This window comes from Morone saxatilis, unplaced genomic scaffold (assembly GCF_004916995.1).
Source record: "Morone saxatilis isolate NCDOM2014 unplaced genomic scaffold, NCSU_SB_2.0 Contig19, whole genome shotgun sequence".
Taxonomy (NCBI): domain Eukaryota; kingdom Metazoa; phylum Chordata; class Actinopteri; family Moronidae; genus Morone; species Morone saxatilis.
This window is the reverse complement of record NW_023339751.1, coordinates 23,028,007-23,040,830: the sequence shown is the minus strand read 5'-3', so window position 1 is coordinate 23,040,830 and position 12,824 is coordinate 23,028,007. Positions and strand designations below refer to the sequence as shown.

At 42.8% G+C, this 12,824-nt stretch overlaps 1 protein-coding gene across 1 annotated transcript in view; it reads left to right on the top strand.

The window, feature by feature from the left end:
* The first annotated feature begins 734 nt into the window (after positions 1 to 734).
* Positions 735 to 12,824, top strand: part of LOC118329656 (baculoviral IAP repeat-containing protein 6-like) — a 15,112-nt gene continuing 3,022 nt past the window's right edge. The window contains exons 1-4 of the mRNA XM_035663888.1: positions 735 to 947; positions 3,090 to 3,251; positions 4,196 to 4,273; positions 6,029 to 6,217. Of these exons, the coding sequence (XP_035519781.1) occupies positions 741 to 947; positions 3,090 to 3,251; positions 4,196 to 4,273; positions 6,029 to 6,217 (636 nt within the window). The 5' untranslated portion in view covers positions 735 to 740. The remainder of the gene's footprint in view (positions 948 to 3,089; positions 3,252 to 4,195; positions 4,274 to 6,028; positions 6,218 to 12,824) is intronic.

Sequence of the window (12,824 nt, the reverse complement as noted above, 5' to 3'; positions counted from 1 at the left end):
GAAAAGAATGTGCCTGTAAAAGATTTCAAATGGTAAATGGACCTGTACTTGTATAGCGCCTTTCTAGTCTTCCGACCGCTTTTACACTACACTAATGCCACATTCACCCTTTCACACACATTCACTCAGTGATGGAACTGAAACAGAACAGAAACTAAATTATTCATACAAATTCATACATTGATGCACAGCATTGGGAGCAATTCAGGGCTCAGTATCTTGCTCAAGGATACTTCGACATGTGGCGGGAGGAGCCGGGGATCAAACCAACAATCCGATTAGTGGATGACCTGCTCTGCCTCTGAGCCACCCTCGGTTGATGCAGGGACGCATTTCAAACACTTGACACTCTTCTATCTTGCCTCCTGTCCAGTATTATCCACAATGCCTTCATGCAAAAACTCTCAAAGGGAAATGGAGTCTAGCTACAGCCTGCTCATCTTTTTTGTCTTGTCCGTCACTGCATTCAGCCATGTCATGATTAATTACATCAGTTTTGCTGTGCTGCAATTGATTTTGTAAGTAGCTTGATGTCTAAAGCAATAAAAAATAATTTGACTGCATGCGCCACATGAGCATTGCATTGCTGCAGCAGCCTGGGAAGATTGTGACCTGCAGCATGTCGTCCCCCCTCACTTTCTCCCCCTTTCCGTTATGATGAGTTTTAAGGTTTTGGTTTTGGTTGGATATGAGAATTTCTTTCTCATATCTGTTCTCCTCTCTTTCCAGACACCTTTGAAATGGTCTCAGAGGATGAGGATGGAAAAGTAATGTTTAAGGTCAACTACCACTACATGTCTCAGGTGAAGAATGCCAGCGATACAAACAGTGCAGCCCGATCCCGCCGCCTCGCCCAGGAGGCCGTCACCTTGTCCACCTCTCTGCCCTTGTCATCCTCTTCCAGTGTCTTCGTCCGCTGTGATGAGGAGAGACTGGACATCATGAAGGTAAAGAACTACTTTGCCACAGTACCAACCTTTGAGATGGTGTAAAACCACACAACTCTGGCATTCATAATTGGTTTGGATGACTGTGTGCATTGTAGTAAATTGTCAATCAAAGTGTCATAGTACTGTGTGGTTTGTATCAGGTTGCACCCTGTGATTCATAGAAATCACTAGTTTGAGAACTGCGTAAGACTGATGGAACACTTCTATAAGGATGTTGTGTACTTACTGAGTCTGGTGTTTCTACCATACGACTTGTCAACGACAGCTCTTACTCATTCCCCCAGTGACATTTAATAAATGGCTCTAACCCCCCAAGTTGATTAATGACAGTCTTCTCTGCTAAATGTCAAAACCCTCATCTGTTTAGCTTGGTTTTAGCAAAATAACTCTCTAAGAAAGGCAACAGCACACTAACAGTCAAAACCCTAATTGAAACATATGAACACAGAACTGTATAAAAACATCAGTGTAATAACAACATTTTGTTCATATTCTGTAGTGTTAAGAGCACAAACAATTTAAGCAACTGTAGTGTAGGAAAAAATGTTGATACTACTGTTTGATTGGCCATAAAATTCCTAAAGAGGTCCTGCACGCTAAAACATGTTTATTAAGCTATAAACTAAATTATATGACTGTACTGTGATGAAACATCAATGCTGGAGTTAATATTGACATTATTACGTTATTAACTTACGGAAATTGGCATTTCATTAAAATGTTTCAACACCCCAATTATTGTTTTAAATCACCCATAACCTTGCAAGGCCAGTGCTTAATTCATGACATTTATACAAAGAGAGTGTTATATATACCCTATAATAGGAGGAGAGCTACCTACCTACCTACCCCACCCTCTGCTGTGTAGTTACACTTCCAACAAAGTATGCAGGTCAAGTTACTTTGAAGTTGACCTAGAAGTACAAACGGTAATTATTTTAATACAAAGCAGTACATGCATAATAAATCCAATTTTAGACTAGCTGTGATCTTGAAGTGGGAAATAAAAGAAAGAAATGTACCTACAGCCAACAGTCATGTCACAGCAGTGCATTGTTTTGTTACGCTTGTTTATTAAACATCCCAAAATTAACCTTTTCGCCAAGAATAGCATGGCTTTAGGATTAGCATCAGCAGAAACGGACAGTAGTTGGTGAGGTGGAAATTCCATGATCTGTGAGGGGTCAGTACATTGTACCTCACCCCTGCATCCTTCCTTTAGTACTAAAACAGCCCTTTTATTCAGCCCTGTCACAGTGTTGGTTTCACTCTTAAAATGCTTCCACTCCAGATTTACCCAACTTTGGTCGAAAATGCAATATAAGTATCAGGTTCCATGTTGTGCCCTCTAACTTTCCTACTGTATATTCAGTGCTTTTTATTTATTTATTTATTTATTTTTTATTGTGGCTCCATTTGGCTCCATGTAAAAACATTCTATTTATCAATCATACAGAATGCTCTCAATACAAAGGCTTTATAATGACACAAGTTTTTGCCTCAGTCTTGCTTGAGATTTGTAATCAACCACAGTCAGCTGCCTTGGGATTTTCGAGCATTATATAGCATTATTTAAGCATAAAACCAAATTTAAATTAAATACAATATCTATGTTTGCTTACTGTTTGTTCTCCAGGTTTGACTTCCAAACAGCACAGCTCACAAATAAAATGCTGCAACCCTTTCTTAAATGAAATGAAATGAAATTATGGATATGGGCTTTGACATTGCCTGCTATTAGAGATACTATTGGTTGTTTGATTATTTTACATTATTTACATATATATTCAGGTCCTTGTAACAAATAAATGCTTGTTTCTTTGATTAATGAGCTAATCTCATTTAGAGAGAAAATAAATAAAAAACTGCTACAAATGCTATGAGAACTGTAGAGAGAACTGGGCTCTTTCTCTCTGCTAATTTCACCCTTTAGACTTGTTCTTCTTCACATTGTTGTAGCTGAAAGAGAGTCAGCACCATTTCTCCATTCATATTTTGCAGTTTGCCCTTTGTTTTAATGGATATTTACTGTTATCAGTGCTTCCACCTTTCTTTAATTAACCCTCTTTCAGTGTGTGATTAATAACTCCCTTTCTCTGGCTGTTTGTATTTAAGCCTTTCCCCTCTTTGTTTAAACAGGTTCTCATCACAGGACCAGCCGACACCCCGTATGCCAATGGCTGCTTTGAGTTTGATGTGTATTTTCCCCAAGACTATCCCAACTCGCCTCCTCTGGTCAACCTGGAGACCACCGGTGGACACAGTGTGCGCTTTAATCCTAACCTCTACAATGATGGCAAAGTGAGTAGAAAAAAACTCAGTCTGTTAATGTTAGTCTTCACTCAAGTAAATAGAACTATAATGTTGGATTTTTTTAACTCTTTATACCTGTAGATGCAATGTGATTCAAAAATCACTTCTTCTAACAACTGGGTAAAAGGCCATTTGTGTCAAACACATTAAACTGAAAGGTAATTTTCTATTTGTGCGTGCCAATGTTGCCCTGTCTGGCTGGTATAGTAAACTTGGGCTTGGGACTGCTGCAATTCGTTAGGCAGCCACTGACATTCCACATGTATTTCCATAAAGGCCCCAGACAGCTGCTGTAAAAAAAATACCTGGGGCTTCCCACAGTGGTACAGCTCGCAGGAAGCAAGCAAGCCACCATTCAGCGCGCTGATGAGGGATGGACAGATTTTTAAATGGAAGAAAGAGTAAGAGGAAAAAGTAGATGGATCATAGAAAGCTTTTTGCAGAGAGGTGAAGTCATTGCTAGAAACTGCTCTCATGAGCAATCAGGAGTAATTCATTTAGTTAAATAGGAACAAAAAAAATGCTTAATTTCAAAGCTTGCTATCGAGTCCAACAATGGATAGAGCCATTCGCCTTAATTTTTTTTAGTTACTCATTGTTGAACGTCTGTGGTAAATGAAGGATCTTCTCCTGACTAGATGTTGCTGATAGAATGCACAGTGTGCTGTACCCACATTCCAGACTAGCATAGACATTAAACGTCCTGTGTGTAACATTTCGGAGGATCTATTGGCAGAAATGGAAATGTTACACGGTCACCATAGTTTCTCCTACATGAGTGGAAGGTGAGCTTCACCGATGGATGCCACTAAATCGTCCTAGACCTGGTCTGGCACCAGTATAAGAACCCTGAGTTGGGCTTAAATGTGTGGTGCATATCTCATTTTGCTGAAACTGATTGCTTAATGTTTTTTTCTGTTTGTATTAATTAGGTATGTTTAAGTATCCTCAACACATGGCATGGGAGACCAGAGGAGAAATGGAACCCACAGACCTCAAGCTTTTTACAGGTGAGGTGCAGATCCATCATGATAGTCACCTGTCTGAGTGGATCGGCAGGACTCTTGTCTGAGTCTTTGTGTCACAGGCTGTAGTTTATCACTTCCCTGTCATAACACCACCCAGGGTTCTGTATTAATGGGCTTGGCGACAGCTGACATGAAGGATCCTTTTTGAAGTCAAGTCATTACTTTGCTTTGGTGACAGTCTGTGGGTGTTAATCAAACCAAAAACAAACCGGTATCTTTTGAACCTCCAGGTTATGCCTGCTTACACACTTCACTCATCTTGAAGTCAGAATCAGTTGGCTTCAATTGCACATTTAGCCAAGGTGCCATCTGTTTTTAGCCTTGATTTAGTAGACTGTTAACACTTTTTATACTATTCTAAAAAATCCTCTGTCTGTACTCTTATCTGATAACATTTTTGTCATCCTAACTTGTGTTTCTTTTACCAGTAATTCCTTTTTTTTTCTTGAATTTTGCAAGTCTGACACACTGAACTTCTTTTTTTTTTTGCTTTGAAATTGATTTAAGGATACAGAGTTAAAAGGTACCTCACAAAGATCCAACTGTCAAGCCATAGAACATTCTTCTAACATTCAACAAGTCATGTTGACACCCACATTATTTTGTTGTTTGCCATCCACATACTTGCATTAATTTTCCATATTGATCCAACAACAAGAAATTGATTCCACCTATAATTCCCTTATTTGCAGGATTATAGAGTGCATAGAGATGTCTCTGCTGATTATCATTACAGTTAGCGTGCTGCGGATCAATAATGGAAAAGGGGGGGGATGGGAGACAGAGGAGTGGGCTGGGATCAAGCAGTCATCAACCGGGTTGGTTACCGTCTCTGAAATGTGGCATCCCAGGTTAACACAGACAGATTGCATCAGTTGAAGGTCATTGGTATTCACTTGATGGAGCATTTTCAAGCGTACATCGTCCAGCTCCAGTGTGGCGGGGGCCAGCAGGCATGCCTCCAAGCCAGAGATCGTCATTGTGGGTAATGTAGTGGCTTGAAATGGACAGAGTGATGCAGGACGACGTCCTTAGTCTCCTTGAGACAGGCCACAGCATTAATCGAGCTGTTAATAAAGATATATTGAAGGATATATCTTTATGGGGCCAAAATATTCCTTGCTTTTGTCAGACTCTCTTCTAAGTGTCCACCACTGCCAAGATCATTTTAGTGGGTTTGGATGTTGAGGACACTGAGGGTATATTAAGGTCACTTTCCAATAGATCAGGATTATACATAACTAGTTGGACACATAAATTCTATTATAATTTGGTTTTCATCAAAGCTCCTCTGGAAACCAGACCAAGTTACCTATATCATCTGAAGGTCCAGTGTGTAATATTTAGGAGAATCTATTGGCAGAAATGGAATATAATAATCCTAGGTATGTTTTCATTAGTGTATTATCACCTGAATATAAGAATCGTGTTTTCATTACCTTAGAATGAGCTGTTTTGAATCTACCTCTTGTACTTGTCTGCCATGTTGAACCCCCATGTTTCTAGAGCAGCCCTGAATGGACAAACCAAACACTGGCTCTAGATAGGAATGTAGTTTCTCCTGAACGTTTTGGGCAAGCTGTAAACTGTAACTTTACCGCCACTAAATTTAACAGACTGGTTCTTCAAATCCTTAGTATGTTCATAATGGGATTTTTTGTTTGGACCACAGTTTTTTCATCACATAATTCCATTTCTCCCTGCCTCTTTTTTTTAATATTAATCAATCTGCTGTAGGTGCTAGTGTCGGTGCAGTCCCTCATTCTGGTGGCCGAGCCCTACTTCAATGAACCAGGGTATGAACGCTCCCGTGGGACCCCCAGTGGCACCCAGAGCTCACGGGAATACGATGGAAACATCCGGCAGGCCTCTGTCAAATGGGCCATGCTGGAGCAGATGCGCAACCCCTCACCATGCTTCAAAGAGGTAGGAATCATGGTTTTGCAGTGTGTTCTTGTGTTTAAAAGTCCTCCGATACTCATTAAGGCCTTTCAGATGCCTGTTTATACAAACTAAAGTGCTGCATTAGCATAAAAACCCTATTCAGCCAGATTCACAGAGGCACAGCACATAAAGGCCCAGTAATTAACAAAATACTGTTGGCTTTAACCAGCCTTCACAAAAACTGCAAAATAAGAGCAAACTGGCTCACCAGTTCTCCTGAAGAACATCACAAATTCTTTCCAAATCTGCATGAACTGCTTAAATCTTCAAAGAACAGAACTTACAGAACCTGACGAGGTAACAGGAAAGGGATAAAAAAATATATATAATGAACAAACAAGCTGTAGTTATTAGGCACCGATCCGATACCACGTCACCGACGTCAGTTTTATTAAAATAGTAATCCGTATTACTGGTTAGCTCCGTTAAGCCGCTGGTACAGTGCTTCTTCCCCTGGCTTTTAAAACAGGGGTGGGGCGCTGGTTTGCTGCAACCTCCAGCTCGCTTGTTTAGAGGAACGAGGAGGGAATTGATCATGGTTTAAGCAAGACGAGACAACGACGACACGACACGTGTCAGGGAGGGCCCGCGTTGACGCGAGCGCCTTGAAGCTAAGCTAAGTAGTTACGTATATGTCGGCGGTGGTGGCAATATTGTGCAACACGGGCAATCTGCCCACCAGTAAGAACATGCCACATGTAACGGGTGCAAAGGATAAAATTCTCAAGCGGTGGCACGAGTGTTGCTAATTTTTAACACAAGCTATTTTAATGAAACACCTGGAGACGCCGTTCACCCTAGAAGGAGCGCTCCCGCGACGAATTTCTAAAAACAATAAGGCGAAAAAGAAGTTACGAGCCCGCAGCAGCAAGACCTTCTGGGAAGCTGGCTTGGTTTTTGCTGCATTACTCGTCCGAGCTTCATGTTTGCAATATTGCGTGGCCCTGCCCCTTTAATTGTAAAAACAATCAATGAACTTGATCTCCTGGACTACTATTTAATTAAGGTTGCTGCTTGCCCACTACTGGTTTTTCTAACTGTTGTTAATTTAAAAGATAAATGTAAAAATAAATGCTTGAATTTGCTGTTAGTTGTATTCATGTTTTACAACAGGCGCGTGTTACTGAAGCCAGGGCCCTTAGCCACAATGACTAATCCTGGGACTCGACAGTCATGCAGGCGTGAGTATGATATTTTTTTTATCAAGATTACTGCGTATCAGATCGGTACAGCGTGAGGGGTGCGGCGCGCTGATCGACCGCACAGCAGCGAATATGCGGAATCGTATGGCAGGAGAAAGATGTGTGGTATCGGGAAGCATCTTCTGCGTCCCGTGAGCTGTTTCGTTTGCTGCTCCCGTGGTGCGGGCCGTTAGAGAGGTGGTGTGTTGGTGAGAAGAAGTGGTGATAGTGCCGTGGAGAAGTCGAGTGACGAAATCGTTCAAGCGCTGCCTGCTCGAGGCAGCGTCACTCAGAACGTGTCAGAGAGAAGCGGAGGGAGAGCGATAAGAGGAGAAAGAAGCATTTGTGCGTGAGTGCTGAAAGGACTGAAGTAAGGTTGGCGTTGTTGTGTGATTCTAGACCGATGTGGAGAGGATAATATGGGTGTTGAATGGTGTGAATGTTCTGTGGGTTATAAATATATATATGCGGCCGTGGTGGTTAGGTGTAGAATTGTGTGTGTTGTCTGTGCGCTGGGTAGTGTGGCGCGGGGTGATCCTGGTGTGTCCGGTGTGGTGATGTGATGGGGTGTGTTGATGTTGTGTGTTTTTCGAGTTGGTGTCCAGAGTGCGTGGTGCCGCCCAGTTAGAGTGAGATGGGGGGTGGCGTGGCGCAGTGTGACCGAGTGCGCAGAGAAATTGGTGTGTGTGGTTTGTGGTTGTGTTTGTGTGTGGGTGTTTTGTTTGTGTTGTGTTTGTGGTGTGTGTGTTTTTTGTGGTGTTGGTGTGATGGTTGTGTGTGTTGTTTGTTGTTTGTTTTTGTGTGTGGTTTGTGTGTGGTGGTTGTGTGTTGTGTTGTGTGTTTGTTGTGGTTGTGGCTATGTTGAGGTCGGCGTTGTGCTTAGATAGGTACTTGGCCACCTTTTTTGCGTCCATGTCAGGAACTGCGTCTGTACTAGGTTTCGTATTAAAAAAGAAACGTTACCCAGGAAGCCTAACATTAAGTAAACATTAGTGCGTGGTAATTAACATTTGTCCATTCTCTTTTTAAGATTGCGATTGAATGCAATATGTGTGTGGACGCGCTGATGAGTATGATGAATAAGAGTGGAGGTGTGAGTGCGGTGGTTAACTCGCTTAGCGTGAACTCAGAGCGCCCGCGGGAATGCCGGCACAGAAGGTGCGGATTCATCATGTCTTTAATGTGACTAGCTTTTGATGCCAACCAGTATAGATATATAATGTAGCAATCATTTACTATTTGGTGTTATCCTTTTGAACAACCTGTTCTCTCCAGACATCAAAACACTGACAACCCATTGGTCTTTCGGGTTGGTTTTGAGAAACTGATACAGCTCCTGACATACAGAATGGCCCATAACCAGACACGCCAGCAGTTGTCATGATTTGTTGTCGGAAACTGGATTTCCTGAGTTATGTTAATTAGCCTACAGCTAAACTGGCAACAGACAGTGGAGACAACAGCGTGCATATTGTACACATCCCAAGTGAAATCTTACTGGGGCCCTATTTCTGTTGAGAATACAGGAAAATACAGTTGATTTATTTGTGGCATCCATTTGCTATAAATCATCCTATGCCTTATGTTGCTTGCTTTTGTCACCTTTCTAAGAAGCCTCTTGCGTTCCCTTTAATGTATCTACACTACTTGGAAAGACTGAAACTTGATTAGTTCTCTCATCTCAATGAGCCTAACGGGCCTGAAAGCATGTTTTTGGAATTGGCAGCTGCTTAACCACACAGCCAATGAAGTTACTAACAAAAGGCTAAAACAACTGGTGTTCACTGTTGGATTATAAGAAATTGAGAGAACCAAAGATTTTTATATTTTATGGTGATCCATTACTCCCTTCATGTGATCCACTGCAAGAGGCCGCTTGGTATTGTTTGTGAGGATTAGAAGGGGGTCGGAAGTATTAAGTCTGAGTTTGCCTGGCGTCTTGACACGCAGGCGGATCGGGGCTGGATTAAGATAAAAGCGAACTGGGTCCGATGAGCATTCACGCTGGGCCGTGGCCTCGGCTGGCGCGTATAGTGGGACCGCTTGGACAAAGAGAGTATTGAGGGGGATAGCTGAGGACGTTAGCGCGATGCGCGCGGCCCACCCAGCGCGGCTGTGACTTCGCTCTCCATGGCAGCATCTCACGACATACCAAATTCAATTAAGCTTGGTGGAACAGCTCGGCTGCCCGATGGTGCTCTTGTTTTTGCTTGTTTCGTCACATCGAGCCGCTGGGTTTTGTAAGCCAGCCTCCTTAAATCCAGTGTAGCTTGGGAGCACAAAACGTAGAGCCGCACACGGAACAACAACCAACCAGGCATTACAAGTATGGATTTAAGAAAATGGGTGCCCTGCGCCTCCTAGGCCTTTCTGCCACGCGCCGTGGCCCCTTTTAACGGGCAGTTGTTCCTTAACAAAACAACCCGCGCGTGGGCCAGGCGAGGATCGCAGATGGCGGCAAAAATAACAAAAAAAATACAAAACTGAAAACAACGAAAAACACAATCAAATTACGCTAACAAATAAAGGGACAACTGAACTTAAAGGCAAAATGTTGCGAGTACTGTCGAAGAAAAAAAGACACGAAACAACAAACGAAGAAATAACACAAACACAAAAACACACCATCACGATAAATAAAGCAACGATAGAAACGGTACTGAAGACACGCGCACCGATAAATAACAAAAAACAAGGAACCGAACGTAGCATATCCTCCTAGACTAAATGCGGCCACTCATGTAAAGGTCCGGGGAGTCGTCCGGTCGCATGATAAGACAACGAACTGTCGGCAAACAAAATCATAACCGAACAACAGTTTGCAAACAACTGGGCGTGCTACTCTCATTCGAAACACAACACGAATAACAACAAACTAGACTGCTTCTATGATTAAAAGATATACTGCATCATACATGATCCACATTGCCATCACACCTCTCACTACAACACCGTCAATATGAGTAAGGCTCATGACGTAAGCTAACCTAAAAGTTGATTGCAATTCCGCGCAGCGAGATCCCACATATTTCGTAATACAGCAGGTAATTGAAGTTGTATACTCAGGGACACTTTCTCAAATAGAGACACTGGTCTTAGACCTGAACTCACTATATGTAACAAAATTACTCAGAGACCCCGAAACGTCAGAATAACACCATTGGAGCAAGCCATCTGGCGCAGACGGCGGGCAAGGAAAAATCTGACCTGTTAAAACGAAGAACCCTTTAGGACAGACCCATTTTCTTAAAATCGATTAGTAGCTTCAATGGTCTGGTTGTGTTCTACTTCTGCTGCATGTTGTGTCTCAGCTAGGGAATTTAAAAAAGGTGTAAAAGCCCAGGTGGGCTGAGAAAAAAAAAGCCACGCAATTTTGCGGGAAGTGCGTTCACCAAGACTTATAATATGAATTTGCATTATAGTGCTGAGATTGGCTCAAGCTGCAGGGTAGCATCTGGTCAAAGTCCCCTGACTATGCCCCTCAATCTTCTCGTCGTTGTGATCCGCGTCCATATCACCGACAGGAGGAAGCCTGATTGAAGCGGACCCAGTATTTTTTATCCTTAATCCCAGACCTCGCCTGCTGTTCCAAACGGCCGGAGAGACATTAATATTTATCACCCACTTCTAGGAATACTAACAAAAGCATACGCAGAAGCAGCTCTCTGCAGGTGGATTACATGGGAAGCGACGTAATGGCATCTAAAATATAAAACATTTCTTTGGTCTCTCTCAATTATCTTATAAATCCCAACAGGAAAACCGATGTCGTTGTTACTTTATTGTTCACGCATTATCTTCAAATTGCACTGTGCTGGTTTAGCACTGCCCCGCAATATCGTAAATCAAACCTCGCCTAACTAGGAAATGCATTTCCAGGCGGTTATGCTCATTGAGATGAGAAGAAACGATAGATCAACAAGTTTTCAAGTCATTTCAAGATGAGGTCGTAGTCATAACACATTAAGGAGATACAAAGAGGCCTTCTATAGAAGGTGCAAAAGCAAAACAACCATAAGTGCGGATAATGACTTTCATAGCCGAACATTGTTGAGACACCATTAAACAGTCAACTCGGCATAACTATCACTGTATCATCACATGAAAAGGGGGCCCAAGTGTCACTTTGAGGATGCGTGTACAATCGCCCGCATCGGACTGGTAAGCCTGTCCCTCAACTGTCTGGGTCTGCGCGCAACCACGGAAAGTGTTAGCTGTAGCCGACTACAATTGAACAACTTAACTCGGTGACAGATCGAGTTCTCCAACTACAAAGAGAATGAAACTGGCTGGCTGGCTGTCTGGTTATGCATTTCCTTGTGACATGGTCAGGACTGTCACATAGTTTCTTCAACCCAAGACGAACGGAACCAGATTTGCTGGTCATTCGTGGATGTGCTGAGAGACTGAAGGACAGATTATCAGCGTTAGTGGAACAAGGAGCCAACCAGGATAGTACCACAACACATAAGACGCCGAGTCGATGGGCGCGGCTGATACACTTCCTAACTGGTTGCAGAGCAAAGGACTAGCAGTCCAGCGACTCTAACAGACATAGAATGCGCTGTGGTGAATCGATGACCGAGTCCGGAATGGTTGTTGGTGTGCCGGGGCCGGGGTGTTCTGAGGGATGGCCCGGACTGGTGGCTGGTGCGAGCACACTTAAGCAGAGGGCCGGCGCAGTGTGTGGGAGTTATCGTCGCGGGGGACCGGGTAGCGTGAGCGTTGCCGCAGTAGTTGGGAATGTGCGGCGCCGCGTGTGAAAGAATGTTAAGAAACGAGAAATGAGCAGAGATGGATGTAAGTTGCGACTAATGTCTGTACTTGACATGGTTTAGGCTCTGAGCGCGGCCCGGAACTCTTTCGGCCGTCTCTCTTATTCGACAACCTCCAGCCAGGGTGAAGAGGTTTCTTTTTGATATTTTGTGAACAGACAGTGGAAAAAGTGCGACCAAAAAAAGGGTGCCAGCTTACGCCCCACCTAATTAAGCCAGACCCTGACCTCAACAAGTAGACTCATAACAATCTTTTGTATAAGGTAACTGCGTATAGATGACGATATAAATGTGTTATTCGTTTTTTTTCTTCTAACCTCTGACACCAGTTTGAAGAAAAGCACTCTGGGGAAGGGAAACTGAACATACAAGACAATCCAACGAATGGCTTAGATACTTGGTTTAAATAAAATCATATATGCAGACCACCACAGAAAATAAGCGTCATGAGATGTTTCATAGAAAAAAATTAAATAAATTCGTCTCAATACTTATGGCACCAAGAAACTTCACATTAAAGTCAATTTCGCATCAAAATGGTTCAGTCCATCGCCAAACTAATCCCTCGTAGTCTATTAATAAGACAAATGCTCTTCTTCCGTCTTCTTGACATTATAGGAGCCTGTCTGGCAT